This window comes from Nymphalis io, chromosome 8, assembly GCF_905147045.1.
Source record: "Nymphalis io chromosome 8, ilAglIoxx1.1, whole genome shotgun sequence".
Taxonomy (NCBI): Eukaryota; Metazoa; Arthropoda; class Insecta; order Lepidoptera; family Nymphalidae; genus Nymphalis; species Nymphalis io.
Genome location: NC_065895.1, coordinates 5,659,162 through 5,681,857, shown reverse-complemented (window position 1 = coordinate 5,681,857; position 22,696 = coordinate 5,659,162). Strand labels below are relative to the sequence as shown.

The 22,696-nt window shown below is 32.3% G+C and overlaps 1 protein-coding gene across 5 annotated transcripts in view; it reads left to right on the top strand.

The window, feature by feature from the left end:
• The window catches only part of LOC126770284 (partitioning defective 3 homolog), a 55,609-nt gene that overhangs the window by 2,119 nt on the left and 30,794 nt on the right, over positions 1-22,696 (top strand). Inside the window, exons 1-2 of one of the 5 annotated variants that reach the window (XM_050489607.1) lie at positions 18,476-18,510; positions 21,465-21,874. The exons of 2 other annotated variants lie outside the window; for them this stretch is intronic. In XM_050489607.1, the coding sequence (XP_050345564.1) occupies positions 21,755-21,874 (120 nt within the window). In that variant the 5' untranslated portion in view covers positions 18,476-18,510; positions 21,465-21,754. Of the gene's footprint in view, positions 1-18,475; positions 18,511-18,570; positions 18,637-20,958; positions 21,005-21,464; positions 21,875-22,696 lie in introns of those variants that run through there. 2 more of the 5 variants (XM_050489608.1, XM_050489609.1) reach the window with 2 other exon arrangements.

Below are 22,696 nucleotides of genomic sequence, written 5' to 3'. Positions count from 1 at the left end.
ATGTTTTAACGACCTCTTGTTGTTAGGTATTCGGATCAAAGCGTCTATTGTATTATTATATAGTTTTACGATTAGACATCCTGACCGGTTCGAAGAAACATGACGTTGTTCTTTTCGTGTTCCAAGTTATAAAATACTTTAAACATTTTTGTACTATTTATAATTATATATCATCACAACATAAATGATTTTTGTAGAAAATAATATCAATAGCTGCTATTTTAGAACGGTTCGTTCTCTAGGGGGATTTATGCATGCTTTCCTGGTACGTACTACTCGCTCATTGGATACTGAATCCCTCAAATAGTGATGATGCTGTCCTTCTGAATTTTGTCCGATTCTCAATTTCATCATTTTCCTACTTAAAAAAAAACGAAACATTGTTTAATCTTTATTTTTTAATATAATTTATTAGTGATTAACAACTTACCTCCTTTGTCATCATCTTACCTCACTTGACAAGGATCATTCATAACAATAATCATTTTATTAGTTTCCTGAAAATATAGTAAAAGTTAATTTAATTACTTGTTGAAACCACCTACCTAGAATCGAGTGAGACGTTCTTTGTTTGTAAAAAAATCTAAGCGGTAAGCTGTAAACGATCAATTAGTATTTGTTATTTTAAAATTAATAATAATTCAGAATCAAGAAGGTGCCTTTTAAATTGTAAAAACATTGGAATATAAAATAGCCAGTAACATTAAACATATGCCATATGTTCGTTTTCTGTCATGTGGATTAATGATCGGTGTTTGTCTGTTTCTTAATTTTTTTTTCTTTTTTGTAAAATCGTCGGCACATGGTCCAAAACTGTAACATGATTATTATTTTAGATGTACCCATAATATACTTTGAAAAATATCTTCTCTAAATTAAAAAAAGAGCGACAAGACCTTAAGTGCACGTACGATTAATTTTAAATATATTTAATAGCCGTAAAACTAAACTAATCTTATCGAGTTACTTAATTAGGTAAGTGGAACAAGTATAAAAAAGATTACTAAAATACACACATGCACATTGACGTGCTTATAATTCACGTTTGTCCGGGTCGGGCTGTTAAAAGGTACTCGGTTTGTTTTTTTTTATTTTTTATTATAGTATAGATATGCGGGCGAGCATAAGGGTCCCCTGATAGTAAGTGTCACCAACGCCCATAGATATAGATTGGCATTGTAAGAAATGTTAACCATCGCTTACATCGTCAATGCGCCACCAACCTTGGGCACTTAGTTCCCAAGGTCAGTAGCTGTTGTTGTTAATATTATGTCTCTTGTGCCTGTAATTACACTGGCTCACTCACTCTTCAAACCGGAACAACAATACCAAGTATTTCTGTTTTGCGGTGGAATATTTGATGAGTGGGTGGTACCTACCTAGACGAGCTTGCACAAAGCCCTACCACCAGTAAAATAGCTGTAAATTTGCTTGATATTCTTGAGGTTTTAGGTACACAGTACAGTGAAAATGTACAGGTAATGTCAATAGAATCCAGTCGGATCGTTTTAATTCATCGTATATGCAATGCGTTTGATCTCCTGGTTGCCGTCCTATTGCAGTTTTTATTTGTGGCTGGGCTTTGTGCAAGGCTATTTTGTCAAATAGCAATTGTTAGTATTGGTGTGTCCCGGTTTACAGGAGTGAGTCCGTGTAACTAAAGTTTAGTTCACAAAGTTGGTGGTGCATTGGCGATGTAAGGGATGGTTAATATTTTTTACATGGGTGGTGACGACCACTAACCATCAGGTAGCCTATTTGCCAGTGTGCCTAATTATTTTCAAAAAAAAATCAAACCATAGATTATAAGAGCGATGAAAAAGAGTGCACATGTGTTTACGGATTTTTGAGATTTTGCATTGCGTTGTTGTCGGTTGAGTTTGATCGCCGGGCCGAAAAAAATTTAGGTATTATTTTTAATGTTGGCAATAATATGTTAGTAAACAAAAAATATTTAATAAAATATAAAGATATAAGATAAAATAGAATGCCCTTTAGCGACCAACGGAAATGTTATAAAAACGTGTATTAAAGTATTCAAGGTTTTTTATATACCAATGATTACGTGTCATATATTTTAAATGACTTAACTATTAACTAAAATCGTATATTCTCTGGAAATGATATAAAACTGGGTTTGTTCTGGATAGGAATCCATAGAAATCCAAAGCCAATCTAATTACGTAAATCAAATGAACGATGCGACGATATATACATATAACTACATATATTTATGCCTATGTATTCTATTAACAATATATTCTGCGATTTAATGTAATGCAAATTTAAGATACTTTTATTTAAATAAATATTGTACGTGTTTTTCAAGCCTCAATATGTAGTGTGATTCAATTCATTTTGTTTCCGAAAAACTTGATTAGCCATAGCTTAATAGTAACCGCAAAATAATATTAGACTAATACATATTACATGATTGTAATTTTTGTTTAATTTGTTGTCTCAACATAAAATTGTGTTTTCTTATTTATTTATATAAAACAATTAAGTTAACGTTAAAACTTCCTTTCAGTTCTTTGCGCATGCAGGACTTGATGTATGAACATTAGATGGAATGTAGTTATACCCTTATCAAGATTTAATTAAAAGCTGTATTTTTCTATCTGGCATGTGTTACAAACAGAAAAAATCTTCTGTAAAAGAAATGAAGCTTTCAAATGGCATGTGATTTCATTACCTGATATATATTTGAACTGTCTCAACCCTATGCCTATAAGGCCACAGATCCCAAGGTCCTGGGAGCAGTATTTGTAAAAACTAAACGATTTGCGATTTGGAAGATTAAAAACATAAATAGCATGGTCTATATATTTTGGATGTGAAAATATTCTTGATATAATTATTTTCCTCTTAAAGACTACGTTTTAGCTTTGTCATTTAAAGGAACAGTTGCGTGGGCAGGCTAAGGTTACTCATGCGCACGTGCAGCGTCAGTCACGTCTCATGTCCAATTATGCGACAATTTGCTATTAGTTTAGTAGCCACAGTACTTCTCCAGTTCTAGCCAATGGAAGCATTCTCATATCATTTGAAATTTAATATGCGTATTATCTTTATCTTAGCATTCAAATAAACTATTCTATTATTACTTATATATAACTGCCAAGTTTCTTTCGAATCCGTTCAGCAGTTTTGAAGTGGTCAAGTAACAAATACAATTCCATATATAATGATAGTAAGATAACTGTATACATAGTATATATATGTACACCAACGTAATACTGTTAGATATATATGTCTCAATTGTTTTCGAAGTTGTCGCAGCTCGAGGTCAGAATAATATTGATGAAATCTGCAATGTTCCTACATACCACTCGCAATGCTCATTCAATGAATTTATTTTACATAAATTATAGATCGTATTTTAACTTTGTTGACTGAAAAAGTTAGACATATATAGGCAACTTTGAACTAGTGGTAGAAGATTGCGGTTTCAAACTCGGGCAAGAACCTTTGAATTTTCATATGCTTTATATGTTTTTATAATTCATTTCGGGTTTGACTCATATCAAAATCGGGATTAAATCATATCAAATGTAATCAAAATAAACCTATTCAAACTGTGTTCTTCCATATAGATATATTATTCTAGGTATTACAATTTGAAACGCCATAATATTGCACAGCTAATTCGCGGAGAAACTGGTACTTCTGGTAGGAGCGTTTAGATTAACAGTGACTCATCTATCATGTTCGATGCCGTTAACATTACAATTGGTTTCATATACATGTACATCTATAGTATATATATAAGACTATACAATAAGGCAATTAAAAATAACTATTCGATAATTTTAAACATGATATCGTTCATTTTTAATTTGAACTAGTCTTGTCTTGTGTAAATTGTCTATGATTGTAAAAGATGAGATATAAAAAAAAAATAACTCGCTGAGTTTCTTTCGTCGGTTCTTTTTTAGGTCTAGGGTGTTTATTTCCGAACCGGTTAATTTATTTTTGTACGTCTATGTATTAGTTTTTTCACAGTAACTGAAATTTGGTGATACGACAAATATTTGACACAATTTGAAATCAATTACAAACAAATTATATGATATTGTTTTTAATGTATTTGAAATAATGTAATCATAATTTTATATGTATCTCGTTACAGTCGCTTATAAAGGCATAAAATAATAATGCATTCCTTGCGTGCTTCTATTATTTATTACCTAAATGATTATTATATATAGGTATCCAAATAAAAATAGTAATTTGTTCAAATAATAATTATTTTTTTATTTATCTGGCACATTCTGGAATTATATAAATCAAGATGTTAACGTTTTACTGACCTCATACCTATTTTTTTAAGCAAGTAAATTAAAAAAAAACAAACGAGGAATCAAGCTTGACTACCGTGGAAATTTGTATTGTATTCTAAGTTGTTATGTTTGTTACAAAAACTATGATAACGATTTAATTACACGAGCACAACTTCTTAATATTTCAAGTATCGCTGCTTAAAGACTGTTCTACTTTTTTGGATGACGTCACTAGAGCAATTTAGTTTTAATTAATTCATGAGTGTTAACAGAATTATAATATCGTAAATAAAGCCTATTCCAATCCAACTCAAACTCTCCTGTTATGCACTCCAATCATTTCTTGATTAATATATATATATATTTATAATACAACATTATTTAACTATTAATATCCACTTTGATTGAACTTCCAAACGACATTTAAAACAACGCCATTTTTTCTCAAATTGATAATAAATACATTATTCAAGATCTCGACCAATGACATCGTCTCATATCATTGGTAAATTTGTGTATTTGACCTTACTACTAGTGTTTGCAACAGGCTATATATATAAATTGGACTGCTAGATCACAAAACATCAATAGATTGATTTGGCGACATTGGAGCTAGAATAAAATTATTAAATTCCTCTTTGGTTTCGTTTTGACAAACATAGTGTAGAGCTAACTTTATCATAAATAAAGTATAATCGTTTTCCTTTTTTCCGTTCTGTTTTTCAAAAGAAGTAATCAAACGGGCTTATTCCACGTGAATACCATCAATACCGGGTAAGAAATGTGCTTGTACTGAGTATGCTCGAATAAAAGCATGCCTGAGTTTGAGTAACGAGACCCTGTGGCAGCTCAGCTATTTAATACAAAAAATAAGAGAAACTAGAACCAGATTAGCATCAAACTGCTACAATTTATAATCTGTATTTAATAAAATTATCTTTGTTTTCAATGAATGAAATCTTTGTCATAATTGCCGTGAGTTAGTTTAATCGCTAATAACTGTACATACCTGTGCAACGGATAAACCAAAAACGAAATATAAAAAACAAAGGAAGTGGAATAAATACGAAGAAATGTCAAAAAAAATGGTGCGCCTTCACTACCTGCTTTTTATTACGTATAAGGAACAAACCATGCACCTGTTGTTCTCAGGTAGTAGTAGTTATCCCAGCCCCGCCTATAAGCGATTACTGTTTTTTTAACATTCACAATAAAATTTTGTTTTGAACGTAACGAGAATTCATTACCATCGATTTATTTGATATCATGTAATAACTATTATTTTGTTGTTTCTTCACTTTTCATGCTACGAGATGTAGAAGCAAAAGACAGGATTGAAAGGAAATCTCTAGAGGAGGCCTTTGTGGGAAGACAAGCTGTAGGAGATTAACGACCGTGAGCCGATATTTTACTTTAAAAGTTTAGGGCACATTCAAAAAAAGAAAAAAATATATAATTAGTATTATTTGTATAAATAAGAACAGCAAGCCTTTAGGCTTTATTATTATTATAATAACTTTTATATGAAATATATTACATTTTGTTAACAGTTACACGACTAGTTAACAGTGAAGGAAATATAGTACAAAAAGTATATGCTCAAACACAAGTTTCTTGGTGGTAGGTCTTTGTGCAAACCCGTCTGAAAAGGTACTACACACTCATCACATATTCTACCGCACTATACTACCTATTGTTGTGTACCGGATTGAACGTTGGGTGAGCCAGTAACAAGCCCAAGGGACATAACAGCTCAATTGTCAACGTTCGTGGCGTATTGGAGATATAAGGGATGTTAAATATTTCTTGCAGTTATGAATTTCCTCTGTGAGCGCCAATGTCTATTTGTTTACATGCCATCAGGTGCCCATATTGTAAGTCTGCCTACCTATACTCAATAAAAAAAATAAGATCAGATACAACGGCATACATCAGACGTGGGCCAGCGGCTGTACGTGATATCTTACGCACGAAATTGTATTCTGGGCTGTTCTTGAGATTTTATTGAGATAAATCAATAACTTTTTATTGGCTCGACTAAAGATCGAACTTCGGAAAGAGCGGCTGTTTAAATTAACCACGAGACCAACGTACATACAATACATTTACATTTATAATTAATTATGCTCATAAAATTCTTATTTCATATTCAAAAATAAATATCTTGATATTTTTGTACAGATGAAATTGATTTCTTACGCTAATAAAATACTTTTCATTCATATTTATTATCAACTTTCTTCCTATTAAAATAATAATTTCTAGAAATTTAACTTTATATTGTTTAAAATACTTCTTTAAATTTAAAAATGTTTTAATATTTTTTTCATCATATTGTGTAGTAATCTTATTGTATGTGCGGTGCATAAATGTTTAATATATAAACTTGTGTACAATTCTTATGGGTTATACAAAAATAAATCATTTCCTGTGTAATGAACTTGTCGTCATGTGGGAAAGTAAAAAGTGTCTAGTAGCTTCAGATGGAGTGGCTTATATCCGTTGGAGAGTAATTGCGCCGGACCGATCACGACGACGGGACGAGTCGAGGCGGGGACGTCGTCTGCTTTTAGAACGACAATATTGGAATTTTGACTTTAGGACATTTGAGATGCTCTTACTATCACTTGAGATACGCTGTGATGAGGAACTGTACTTAGGTTACCTCGTGCTCGTTTTGTCAAAATTCACTATAAAGTTTTATAAATATTAATTGTTAAATATTGTTAAAACCTTGTATATTTATATACATATATGTATTATTTCTTTCATACGTAAAATATTATACAAAGCTTTTAATGATTGTAAATAATTTAAAATCATATATACTTATTATATGATTGATGTAAAGTTAGTTATACTCTGGATTTTGTTTCGATGATCTCTTCGAGTTTTTCGTATAAAAGAAAAAGAAATTAAAAACATATCAGAAGCAAAGTATGATGAAAAATACAAATAATAATTAATTCAATACGAATAATAATTTATTTGATAATAATATACATAGTAATAATTCCCTACGTTGTCCTATAACTTTCCAAGATGTTTGGCAACCCTACGACTATGGAATGCTGTCCTACCTGCGGGGCGGGCGGGCCTTTTAAAACGCTATTGTACATTCTCGTCTAGTCCTGATCAATGCTTGAATTTTTTACTCAATCTTCGTTAATGCCACTACGCACAATATTATTCGTTTTTACCTCAAGAGTAACGGAGCGTGGGCCATGAACTTGATATTTAATACGTAATTTGTATTTTATTCACCTTGTCACAATAAACTTTACCTTCTAATTAAAAGTAAATCTCCCAAAGTTGATTACAGTATTATATCTTAGAACCTCGGCCCCATGGACGCATGTATGAACAATTGTATTTAATCTTTATATTATTGCCCGGGACTGTCGATTGTCAAACTATGATTTATATATAAATAATATATATTCATTCACACATTTGAGTCCTCATTTTAGTACCCTCGTATAACCAATCAATTTATTTAAGAAAATAAATAAAACTAACATTGATTACAACCATACTAAGCTCAGTTAACATCTAATAAATCATATGAACAATATATATAAAACATTATACCATATAACAATATATACAAAATATTTAAAATAAAACCTAGATACTTTAAATGATAATTGATATTTTAAACATAAAACCTAGCTGTTATTAATTTCAATCCTATAGGACAATAATCAACAGAAAAAAGCAATAGAATGTCTTAAAAACAATGATTATAAACAAATGTAAATGATTTTCTTCGAATATTCCATGCACTTTTGTATATTGTAATATACAAAAGTGCTTTATTTAATAAAATATTTTTTGTACATATAGCCTACAACATTAAAGTGCTGTATAAATGTGACGTGATAGACTCATGATTCAAATTACATCATATTTACCTTCAATCGCCAGAAGCATACCACATTATCGGTAAATATATATAAATAGTTTAACCGGAATAATAAATATAACATTACTGTAATTTGTAGGTATCAAGACAACTACGTTATGAATTTCCTCTGTGAGTAATACTTGTTATTCATGCTACTCTACATAAGTGACTACACTTAACAATGCTTAACATTATGTGTTATATTTATTTTATATTTTATTGCACAATACAAATATGTTTACGGGTGGTGGGGCTTTGTGCAAACCCGATGGTAGATATCACCCAGTCATAAGTAGATCTATCAATAAACGTCAATGCTCTAAATGGCTGTGTTGCTATTTGGATGGTGAGTGAGTCGGTGTAATTAACAAATTACAGGCACAAAAACATGCGCGCAGTATGGAATTTGCTGAAAGGTGATATTATGGATGAAATAAATAGGTATACATGTAAAGCCTATTAAATCAAAAATTTATTTGGGTGTATTCCACACCCAAATAAACAACTTTGACACCGATATCATTGGTCACCGATATCAATGGACGCGATATCATTGGACGAGATCTTTAATAATCTATGATATTCACTATGGACTCACGAAAAATGACCGCGATGTTTTCAATGTCCGCGAAGTTGTAATCGGAACTTCGAAAGTTAAATTAATGTGGTTATAACTAGTTAAGTGGAATAGTTTTAGTATTATAAATAAAGATAAATTAATCAAGAACTGTTTATAGTGCGTAATACAGCAGAACAATTAGAAAATCGCATGCAATTTGTAAATGTTAGGTTTGTTTACCTTTATTCCTACTCCGATTTGAAAAAGGGTATATACATATTTCTGAGCGATACTTACATTGCGGAGACTTGTCAATATTTGAGCATCCGGAAGTAGGATATAGTAACTTTTAAAACTAATTAAATATAACTAAAAATAGGCTTTTTCCTATATAGTAACGATAATTGTCAGTCAAAATACTCTCACTTAATACTCGATTGCTGGTATGTCGGATACAAATGTCTCACAATTTCTTCACAGGCATGAAGATTTTCTCACGATATTTTCTTAAGTTTAACATGGTGTGAGTAATATAAACAAGTAAGACGTACTTGAAACGAAACCCAAATAAACAAATTAGGCACATGAACACAGAGGTGCTTGTCCGAATTGAACTCGTAACCTTTTATTAATAGCCACGTGTTTCATCTACTGGATCACTTCAGCTCCTCTAGAAGATATATGAACCTCTATTTAAAAAATCGGGTAATTTATTTTAACTATCTTAATAAATATAGGTTACATATATTACTATGTATGTTAAAATATTCTTTAAATAACTTCAGTAGAAGCGGTATATTACGATTAAAATGACGTATATATTTCCTTGTTATGTCTGGTTGTAACAATTTGCACGTGCGCTTAATATTATACATTATTGTTTCAAAAGTCAAACAAAACTATGGACGGGAACAAAGCGACTAACCCAGGTATGAATTTAAAACATTGTGAAACGGTTGGTACCTGAGCTGAGCATACACGCCATTGTTCGAAATTCAAATCTAACACGATCACCGCGTCGCCTATAACCAGTTTGCTCCAAAAGCTTACCCAATCGTCAAAATTGCAGGAAATAAGCAGATTCAAATACTTTAACATCAATCCCTATTTATACGAAAAATGGTAGGTGAGCTTAGTTGGTGTATCCTACTGGTTATATTTTCATATACAGGTAAAAAAACAGAATTCTATCTATCACAATATGTTCCTTTCTTTTTCAGGCAATCATGAGATGAATTACTTTCAACACAATTTAACTAAATCAATATTACGTTTGCTCGGATTTAATGTTGTTCTGATCCACATCCTACATTCATTGTCATCCTATAATAATTATTTCGGGATGGATGCGGACTGCCCAAGATCGGGATGGTTGGCGTTCTATGGGGGAGGCTTTCGTCTAGCAGTGGACAGCAAAAGGCTGAAAAAAAAAAAATTATTACTCACTAACTTACAAAACATCACATATCGTACACTCATTTCGAATGATATTGATTATTATTATTTCTCTTATCTATTGTGCAAAATGTAACCCAGTTTTTTGTCCGATAAGAATAAATACAACATTATCGAATGTATAAATCCATCCAGACAGAAAGGAATGTGATTGCATTGGTGTTTAGTTAAATTAAATAAACTATAGCAATCATTTAATCTTAAATGATGAATGAGCTTGAATCATATGAGTATAATCTTATCAGACGCACCTGCAAGCCCATGGGTGTTGCAGGTGACCATGGGCGGTGGTAGTTACTTTCTGATGGATAGTGAGTTGAGAAATGGAGTCGAGCCTCCTGCTCATTTGCCCCCTCTTACATAAAAAAATGGAGTGTAAGCGTACGAAGGATTACGAGCCGGTTGGCGTGGTTGATACTTGCCTTTCACGCGAAGGTTCTGGGTTCGATTCCTACCCAGGACAGACATTTGTGTGCATTAACATGTCTGTTTGTCCTGATTCTGGGTATAATTATCTATATAATTATATATTTACAAAAGAAAAGTAGTATATGTAGTATATCAGTTGTCTGGTTTCCATAGCACAAGCTCTGCTTAATTTTTGATCAGATGGCCGTGTGTGAATAATGTCTCAAGATATTATTATTATTTATCGCAAAAAATCCCTACTTGTTATCAATCATTCAAATCGTTCATACGAAATCAAAATAGGTGATACACACAAGTTTAGTTAATATTAATAAGGCCTAATATAATTAGGCCTAAAGCCTAACCTACATAATGTAATGTAATAATAACGTAATTAATGTGCAGTATTACGAGTATCATAGTAGCAAGTTAAGTAATTGTTAAACTCAACGCTAGGATCAACGCGTATATAATTTAGAATAACCTAATATTTATTTAAGTTGATTATAAATTTTGTTTCAATGTTATTTAATTTCGTGATATTATTTTTTTTACAACTACCAACATTAAAAATGATTAGACTTTGGTATAAATAGCGATGTATTTCAATGAACGATTAGAATTATTGTTGAACTTGAGCAGGGTTACTCTGCCTGTTTAAATAAATATTGTTACAACCACCCAACACTTCTTTCGCTATCCTGGCCCACCTTCTGTTTCATAATATATTTAATTTTTTAAGATGTATAAGTTGATCTTAATAGAGTGAAAGCATTCAATTACAGTGTCATTTGAAGTATAGGAGAACTAAATACATTACCAACAGTTATATGACTGCAGCAGGCCTTACGTGAGTTATATCAAATGTTTATTTTTTTAATAGAACAACTGTGCATTCGGGCAAATGGGCCACCTAATGCTAGGTGGGCAGCACCCATAGACATTGCCGTATGAAATATTAACCATTTCTTACATCGCCAATACGCTACCAAATAAAAGAAAAAGATGAATGATATAGTTTTTTATAGATTTACTAAAAAAACATTTATATAAACGTCAAACAAATATATGTTAGGACATATATACCTGAATAGAATAAAGCTTAAATGCTTAAAATCGTTCAAGCCGTTTGCCAGTAATCGGAACATATACATAAACATACGGTAGGAACATATTACCTCCTCGTTTTTTTTGTCGATTAACTAATCTGCCGGTATCGTTCTGTCTGACTTTCTCTTATTCTTTCAGTGAATTATGTATATTAATGAAGATACCGCCCTGAGGCAGCATGATATATATTTTACTACGGTAAATTAAATGATTCGTATGGATTTATGACCAAAAGTATAACAATCGGTATGTAATGATATCTAATGCACACGCACTAAGTAGCGGGCATATGAGTTTTTTTTTAAGTAATTCCATTTTTAAATTCGCTGAAATGATATTTCTTTTGCAATAAGTCTCATCATTGTAAATCATTGTAACGTCATAATGAATCATCGAGAGTCTGGTTTTTTTTAATAAATTCACCTTTATATAATCATTGGCACTTAGATGTATGAGTTTAACTTACATCGCTAATGCTCCACCAATCCGTCCGTAACAGCCTGTGAATGTCCCACTGCTGGGCTAAAGACCTCTTCTCCATTTTTTGAGGAGAATGTTTGGAGCTTATTCCACCACGCTACTCCTGTGCGGGTTGGTGGAATACACATATGGCAGAATTTCAGTGAAATTAGACACATGCAGATTTCCTCACGATGTTTTCCTTCACCGTAAAGCACGATATGAATTATAATCATAAATTAAGCACATGAAAATTCAGTGGTGCTTGCCCGGGTTTGAACCCACGATCATCGGTTAAGATTCACGCGTTCTTACCACTGAGCCATATCTTCCATTATCTACTTTTTTAATATTATTATTAGTCCCATGATTATATTAACATGTCTCTCCATGCTGACGGCACACTCTCGTTTTCTCCCACGACCGTCATCCTCCACCGACCACCCCGCTGGTTAACTAAATGAAACAAGCGAACCGACACCAGTTATACACTTTCCGCTTTTAATAAAAATTTGCCGGAGCAATGAAAGTGGTTTTACTTGTATTTAACGATACATTGCACGCATCGACGAAATTTAGTAGCTTGGCTATTTTTTACAATTAAATGTGTTTAAATTGAATTTCTATTTTGTCAGAGAAGTCTAAAAGTCAATTAATAAAACTTTTCTTTGCAATATTGATATTGAGTAAATTATTTTTTATTTAGAATTTTATATACGTCATACATATTGCAGCCGAGATGACCAAGGTGTAATAATAGCGAAGTCGGTCCGGATTTTTCATATAAATGCATTAATCAATAATAATTATCATTAATTTGTGTTTATAATTAATTTCATTACAACATCGTGAGGAAACCTGCATGCATGTGTCGGGTGAAAATCTTCCACATGTGCATCCAGGCCGTGTGTATTTAATCCGCTTTGGAACAGCATTGTAGAGCTCCTAAACTTCTACTAAAGAGAAGAGGAGGCCTTTATCAGCAGTGGGCTGTTATTTTACTTTAATCGGAGCGCGTATTGAAATCACTAATTATGTATAAAGGTGATTAACTGATTATCCGTGTTTTCACTGCGTTCGTATAAATGTTTATTTTTATTAAAATAGTTAAGTCATGTATTTTGGATAGTGCGACCTCAAATTTTATTACTCATAAACGTAAAATGGAAAGTTGAATGTCCATTTCGTAAGATATACCACTATTTTGGTCTCAAATCTTGTTCTCGATAGTAATTTTACATCGTAGTTTGTTATATTGTGGTTGTTCGCCATGAATGATTTTTAATGAGATCGTCAACCTTGTTTGGTGATTTTTTTGGCGGTACTTATGAAACCTGATTAAAATATATGTATTAATATTTGAAATCTATTTAAATTAGTTTTAACGGGGCTTCGTTTATACATAAAATATTATTTGATAGTAAAAATTACGATAAATTTTCACGCGATTTCGTGCACTATAATAATAATGTCCTCCAGGCCGATTTCGGCCACGGCGGCCAATCTCAAGAGAGATTAGCCAACTAAGCAGGAGATATTATAGTGCACAAGTATGTGCGCAAATACAGGCGCACTCCTCTTACACTCCGACACGACCGTAAAGAGTTCAGGCACAGGACCAACGGCTTTACGTGCTTTCCGAGGCACGGGAGTGTACACACTTCCAATTTCCATACTTCGGGCTGTTACTGAGAATTTTCTGACAGTAAAATCCAATAACTTTATTCGCCCGACCTGGGAATAGAATCCAGAACCTCCGGGTCTGCAGCCTTACATCAAGCCACTAGACCAACGAGGCAGTCGATAGTCGTGAACTATACATATATTATGTATTTATATATACATACATATATTATGTATATATATATAATGACTGAATTAATGTCAATCTCAAAGAGTAGCCGACGCAAGAGATATGCTTAGTGCACAAGTGTGTGCGCAAACCATTTCATTGGGTATCTATCCTTTTGTCCTGACTGTTTATCGACGTACAGCAAAACTACTGAGTCTAGAGAATTGAAATTTGGATAATAAGGTAATTTCCGCGAAAGAAGGATTTTGAAAATTTCTACTTTTAAAAGAGGAATTTTGAGTGGTAACTTTGTATGAATACAATACATGAGAAGGCTGGGTCTGCAGCTAGTACAATATATTCCTCGCTCATGATCACGACAAGAAAGCTTTGTGAACAAACATCAAGGTCACGGCGACAATATAGATACGATACCTACCTAGTTTTTAGTATCTATTGTTCATTGGGAAATTGAATTTCTAATGCCAACAATGCTTTACTTTGTTCATATTATATGATCGATTGACAATGAACTAATATTTAATGCCATTAGGTTAATAAAGTAAGCCGAGGGAAGGGTATCTTCATGGGTTTTGACACTACACATCACGAATGGACAGTACCCAAATCACCACGATTTGGGTACTGTCCATTTAGTGCCCAAATGATTCGAAAAACCTTTATGCTTTATGATATTTATGAACCTTTAACATTGTTGACCGACACAAACGTCTCCTCACGCCAGGATTCTGATGAATTATAAATTAAAAAGGACATCCCCCCAAAAAGGTCTGTCTAGATCCACGTGTTTTATTCACTGGATTATCTCGTCTATAGAAGAAATTAACGAAATTGTATTTTCTTTAAATTATTCTTGTTTAATAATGCCATTCTTCTAATGATGAATAAAAAATATACTAAAGGTCAATGGGTTCATAAAGCCAAAAGTTGTTAATTAATTGTAGGTCAATATACTTTGTTACACATTTAGATCCAGTTTAGAAGGTTTGCATAGCAATTTATGTAAATACCAAGTGAGCGTAAAATTCCTTAGAAATCGATAAACGCCATTGGCTTGGTTACCATAGACACGTCTTGTTACAAGAATTTTCGTCTCTAAACATTATATTATACAATACCCGAGTATATAGTGAAATGTTGTGTCTTAGTTAATAATAGCATAAAATAGTCGTAATATAATAGGGCATTGTACTAGGCAAGCACTTATAGGGTTTCCAGTAGCTAATTGATTTTACGCTGCAACTTAGATACTAGACCGCCTTTTTTATATTTTCAGTGTGCGTTTTATTACTTTAAAATAAGTATATATAATAAATGGATAATAATAATAAAAAAATAACGTTTGTTGAATGGTATTTTTTTACATAACTAATTAAAATGATAATGTAAAACAGACATCGAGCATCGTCTTTTGAAAATTTTAAAAATAGAAGATACGATATCTTTTTATGTTTGAAAATCTAAAACAGTCTTAATATACTTAAGTAGATATTATATTATAAGAATATAATGGCTATATCGATAAATATTGTTTAGGGGATGCTTAGTTAAACTATCGGCTTCTTTCATTGAATTGATGTCACCGCCTAACTCTGACATCAATTCCATCGCGCACAAAGAAATTTGGCAACTCCTTTCTTTGGCGCACTACCAAAAAATGGAATTCCTTACCAGCTCACGTGTTCCCCTCCTCTTACAACCCGGGTTCCTTCAAACGAGGCGTGAAGAGGCATCTTGCGGGCCGGCAAGGCGGTGACGGTTAGTACAGAACATTCTTCCCGACTGTACTGGCCGTCGTCGCGTTTGGACTCTACTACCACTTACTATCAGGTTGAGTAGAGTCATTTGCCATCCCGGACATATAAAAAAAAAAATCATGTCAAATCGGCTATGACAGAAAAAGAGAAATTAGTATTTAATTAAATACCCTGTATGTCTATAATCTATGTTATATGTATGGGGCTATGATTATAAAAAGAACTAAGGCAAATGTTTACTATAAGTAATACTTAAGTAACCTCCAGAACTTTAACAATAAAACTAAAACGAATGTTTATGTTGTGGTGTCGTGGTCTTTTTGCGAGAAAGTTAAAGTTAAGCAAAAACAGAGTGTACAAAGGTTTGAGCGTAATGACACTAAGAGCAGATACGACAATGTTAACGAACACCACGAAGAGGTGATGTTGCGTGAACTGACATTGTATTCGGTGCATTGATTGGATGCACGGGATAGCGTTACTGTTAGTACAAAATTTCGTATGAACAATTACGTGTAATCCACATAAAAACCGATTATGTTTTGCTCGTAAATTATTATAAAACAGTATCAAATACGTTTATAACTTTTGCACTATAAGTACAGTTTTTTTGGATACATTTATCGAAACTTATAGAATAATGGAGATTTTTTACGAAATTACTTTGAACTGATTTATTGGTTAGTAGTTTATTTATAATTCAATAGGAATAATATATAAATAATTTCGTGCTATTCAAGTTTAATTGCAATGTTCATGTAATAATTGAACGAATCTAATTCTCTTTTTGAGTTACTACAGTTTCGGCGTCCACGTGACGCTTCAGGAAACCTGGAGTCAGTCGTACAGCTTTATATGTATAGAGTGAAACCAGGTTTTATTAATGTTAAAAATAATAAGTTCACATTTAATATGATTTTAGGTTTTAAATTGAATAAATATATTTAGTCGTATTAAAAGTGACTCATATGCGTAATATTTAGTAAGTACACGAAATATTGTGCATGTTAACTTCGAATAAAATACTCGGCATAGCGTGCAACGACATCTATCGAAAGCAACGCGTACCACTATAGTGTTAAAAATGTAAATGTTATATTAAATTTTTATATATTGGTTAAAAAATATATAAAAATGTCAATTACATATTGATAAATAATTTACTGATTATTATTTTTCATTTGTAATGTTTAATTAACAACAGAGAGTTGGTTCCTCCTGACTCCTAGGCAACGTCTACGTACGTCTTAGTTCAAATATGTACTCGTAGATGGCGCACATAGCCGTATCTAGTCGAATGTTGCATTTTTATCTGTTATGTTATATAAATTGTATTTGTATATTGTAAAATATATACGTATCAGCCTTTTGCCGTCCACTGCTGGACGAAAGCCTCCCCCATAGAACGCCAACCATCCCGATCTTGGGCAGTCCGCATCCATCCCGAACCTGCCACCTTTTTTAAATCGTCGGCCCATCTTGTCACAGGGCGTCCTACACTATGTTTATATATTTTATATATTAAATATACGAGTAAATTATATAAATTCTTGCCAACGTTCGAGTGGAATTGTCATGATTTTAACACCGCCTATTTTTAATTTTTATTTGTATTTGTATATATTTAAGGTTTTAATGGTAATAACTCTTATGTTAATAAATAAAGAAACATATGTAAATGGATAAAATGTAAGATCTAGTTCTGAAAAACTAATAATGATGTTAAAATAATATCTAAATTAATAAATAAATCTTAAAATTATAATTTTAGCTTATTTAAAGATGTTTACGAGTATCGCTTTTTCCTTCTAATAATTGCCATATTTCTAAATCAATATAATGTTAAAATCTGACCTAAATTAAATTAAATCTATTTCCAACAAAGAAAACTTTCATGGGAATAGAAAGTTAAATGAATTAAATTTGAATATGGTTCACGTATTCCCTTTTCCCGGTCGAAACTCGAAAGTGTCGGCTGTCCTTGATAAGAACTGGATCAGGTCGGTGGGCACCCCGAACGTTCCGTTGGTCGCGTCCGTCGCGCTCCGCTACACTGCCAACGACATCCTTCCTACCCTTTATAAAACCACTAAAAATGTTATCTGACGACCTGTTTTAAGGTATTTTTATCGTAATTATTTTTATTTGAATACAGTATTTAGAATTAAATATATTTTAGTTATAATTAGACATTAATTAGTCAAAAAACATATATGCCGTACTCTTTCTGATTAATTTTACCGAAGCATTCAATTAAAATTTCTAATGATTATTTAATCTAATTATAATTAAAAATTTACGACTTCACTTCATATAAAAAACGAAAATACTTAATTCTTGAAATTTTTTGAGTACAGTATGTACTGTATCAAAAATTAAGCTATCGTTTTAATAGCCATATATATAAAGTGGCCTATTTTAGACCATACAATTTTATATTTTAATTAGATACATAATGGTTTATAGTACAATTACATAACTAAGATTAGACTTAAATTAATTAAATCCTTAAAATTTTAGCTATTTAATATAAGCACGGACTATTTATGTTTTGTGGTAACTCAGGTGTTATGTATAATTGTTTACACGGGGCTCAATGACTTTGTTACCTCAGAGGGGAGCGGAGACGACCTATCGAGTGGCGGCCCTCCCTCCCTCCGCGGTACCGAGTTACCGACATGACCAGCGTACGCGCAGAAAACTGAGCCAGTTGCTTGCCGTCGTCGCGCAGCCTCTTGTTTGTTTACATCCGCTATAAAGTGACGTAAAACTACAAAATATCAATCACTTCTCATTATAGTGAAAATAGCACAAATTAAAGTGATCTAGTTTATTATACAGCGTGGCAGTGTGGGGCATTAACGTGGCATTGGCTCGAAGGCTTTGTCTGTTAGTCCGTACAGTTTTGTCAGTTAGGTATTTGCACAAAAGTTGCACAGTCCACTGCATTATAGCGCATGCGATAATGAAGGTTGAAAGTGTTCAGGAAAAAAATACGAAGTGCCTTTATATAAATTAAAAAAAAAACATTTTTTGAAATCATAAATGCTAAGTCACAGATTATTAATAAAGAACTTCAAAGATGTCAACGTACAGAGGTTATTCTGGTTGGAAAACTTATTACTAGGTACCGAGGAGTGAACTCGCTTTTTGAATCAGTTTTTGTTGAGATTTCAGTGTGGCGTGACTACACGCAAGTCAGATGTTTTGTATTAGATTATTGTGGATAATGCAATAATATGTAATTTTAAACCAGTGAGTCCGTTTCAAACGATACATATCTTGACAATATCTTAATAATATATTATAGTTGCATTTAAACTGTAGTGCTTTCTCGCCTTATTTAACTAGATTATTATTATGGTACTGCTTTCTAAACAACAGAGAAATTTTATTCATTTCATTTTTAGACGGCTAGTCGTTCAAATGATACAAGATAGGTAAAGTTATTGAAATCTAGACCTAAAAATGTGAAGTATCAGCATCTTTTTGTACGAGCATTATAAACGTGCAAAGTTCTAAGTAGGTATGTAACTATACATTTTGCGGATATTTTTAAGATTTCTTAAAAATACTTCTTTGTACAGTTGGCGAGTTAATAAGAGACAAATGATAACAGTTTTATCATACCTTATTTTCTCGCAATAAGTGAAAGAATTTGTTATTTTCTTGTTCATAATAAAAGTTACTCAAAGGCTTAAAACTGTTGTAGGTATACTTTCTGAATTATGAGTCATAAATTTGAAAATACAGTTATGTTGGCGCTCATCAATATCTCGTAATGAATATCATTGTTACGGGTAGCTGTATTGTTATTTAGATCTGGTAATATGGAGTAGTTGACACTGATCTACATACCCAGATCTCAGCAAAGACAGACTTAACCATCGTATTACTTTAATACTTATTTTCTCTTAAATATTTTTTTCACCAAGTTCAATAAAAAAGTTTAAGGTGTGAAAAATGTGTTTCTCCAACTTTAATTTAGTATATAATTACAAACAGATCTGAATCCCACGTTGGCATAACCTCGGCGCTGATGACAATGGGTCCATTTGAAATACATTTTGTAACTCGCCTCAGTGAAAAGAGGTCAAGAAGTTCACGGAGTAGGAGTGAAAGGGTTTGATAAAACTTATGCTGTTAAATACCTTTTTCACTATAATCTTAGATTAAACTTGTCGCAACGAGCCTTGGTCGTTTGTTAAATGTCAGTAAAAACTGAAAATTCAATCTAAATTTCAGGAACGCAATCTTCACTCAATTTTTAGTTTTTTTTTTCATTTACATGTCCTGTAAATTGTTCTTTCTAATCCGTTATCGTTGTAATAATTGTCGTATCGTTTTCATGATGATTGAGTTGGTTCATGCAATCTCGAACAATGATTGTGTCGTTGCTTTTATACCATTAATTAAATTTACGTGTATAGTTGTAAAATCATTGTATTTGCCAGTACTTGATAGATTTACTTTTATTATCTTTGTTGTCAATTAGCAATTATTTTCTAAGATGACTTTTCGTTTTGATCGTGCGGAAATAGTTTATTATTTACTAGTAACCTTGCTTTTATACTTAAAATATCAGTTGTTTACATTTGATCAGAATGTTATCTTTTAAGAGAGTTAAACTCGGTGTTAGGGCTTTGTTCAAACTCGTCTGAGTAGGTACCACCAACTCACCATTTAGTCTGCCATTATATTATTTGTACCGCCAAACAGCAATACAAAGTAGTGATGTTTTCCGGTTTGAAGGGTGAGTGTGCCAGTATTACTACAGGCACCAGAGACATAACATCTTAGTTCTTAAGGTAGGTGGCGCATTGGCGTTGTAAGGCATGATTAATAATAATATCTCGGGACATTATTCACACATGGCCATCTGATATACTACATATACTACTTTCCTTTTGTAAATACATACTAATATAGAACACCCAGACTCAGGACAAACAGACATGTTCATGCACACAAATATCTGTCCTGGGTAGGAATCGAACCCACAACCATCAGCGTGAAAGGCAAGTATCTACCAACCACGCCAACCGGCCCGCCAATTTTCATTAATATTTCTAACAGCGCCAATGTCCCAGGGTGCCCATCTGCCAGTTTGTCTACCTATAATATAAAAAAATTATTTCCATATATATGAAAACGACTGACTAATAGTTTTTTTTTTTTTATTGAAACAATTTAAATAACTGAGATGTTTCGCCCGAACGTGCTCTTCGCGCGTCAACGTACCTTGAATTTCAAGTAACACTCGTTTTGTTGTATCTCATCGCAGTGTATTGCTCGTGCATAATACATGTGCAAATTATTATCAGACAATGTTAGGGTCGACCCATAATTTTATGGTGAATTTAAAATCTGCGCTTTCATATCGCCGATTAAGATTAACAGCCATATATATATACTTTCAAGATTCGACATAAGTTCTTCCATTGATTACCCTAAATTCTGAATAATTAAATTAAAGGATAATCGGTCAAATACCTAACAAAAAGAGGCCATACATAAAACGAGAGCGTGACAATGTTGATGGAAACATTATATTCGTTCTATTTGCTCAGTGAGTTGTATCTTTTTGTAGTTAAATTGGAACTAAGATTTCTTAAAGGGTTGACATGTAAAATTAAATAATAAATTTCCAATAAGAAGATATACTTATAGAACCTTTAAAACTAGCTTTATTTAAAAGGGGCGTGGATTGCAGATAACGATGAAACGATAACGGAGCTAAGGCCAAATAGAATGTTCTGTTTAGACGCGTCACTCGACAATTTTTTGCACTTTTTGCGCGTCTGCATTATCGAACGGACTTTAATATGGAATGACAGTGTACATTGACGTCGTTTATGTGCAAACAATTACACACTTATACTTGTGTTGAATTAAAATACATTTGAACTTAATATTCTCTCAAAAAACTGGTTACAAAAGTTATGTATGTAATAAGTATTTAGTGAATTTAAAAATAAATGCACGTAAATAAAAGTAATTAAAATGAAAGACACACCTCGATGTGAAGATGTGGCCGACAAACTTGTGAGGCTGTTCGGATGGAGACAGACTTATCCAGTTCAAAAACTTCAGAAGAATTTAATTCCAAAACCCAATGAAGCGGTAAGTTAATATTTAATTATTATATCTTCAAAGCATATTTTTCACCAAAATTAATTAATATTGCTTGAAGTAAACCAGATATATTTACAAATGCACTAAGTTTTAGTACATTTTTATATAGACTCGCTTATAAATCGATTTATTATGTCCAGCATAAAGATTTGGTTATGTTCTCACAAATATACTTTTGGTGGAGGATAACTAAAAGAGATCGATATACACAATTCGCAATAACCGTTCGTAATATTCAAATGGTGTTAAAGATATCTTTCGAATAGTCTGCCAATATACTACCATAGAAATATATAATCTACAATACTATAAAATATAATAAGCCCTCAAAGTGTATACATTAAAATGTTTATTATTAAATTTAATCGGTTGTAATTGTTATGAACCAGGAAACAAATAGCTTTATTAGAGAAATTTTATACGCCATACTGCGTAGCGTCATTGTTAATTTCACGGTTTTTATTGTTATAGGAAAGTACTTTGTAAAGTCAACGCAGTCACAAAGCTGCAATTATACTGCCGATGCTAAACGATTCAGTAACATAATACTTCTCGCAACAAGGTCAATGAACTGCATAAAATAAGGACAAAAATCGTCAATAAATTCAAAATGATTTTAGTTCACTATAATGTGAAAAATCTGGGTATCGTTCAAATTTATAAAATTACGCGAAATGATGAAGATTGCGTTATTACATTTTTCATTATATGAGCACATTATGCAAATTTTGGTTTCTTTTTAATCATACACGCGTAAAAAATATTTACATAAATTGCATATTTACAACATACAAGTCTACTAGTCATAGA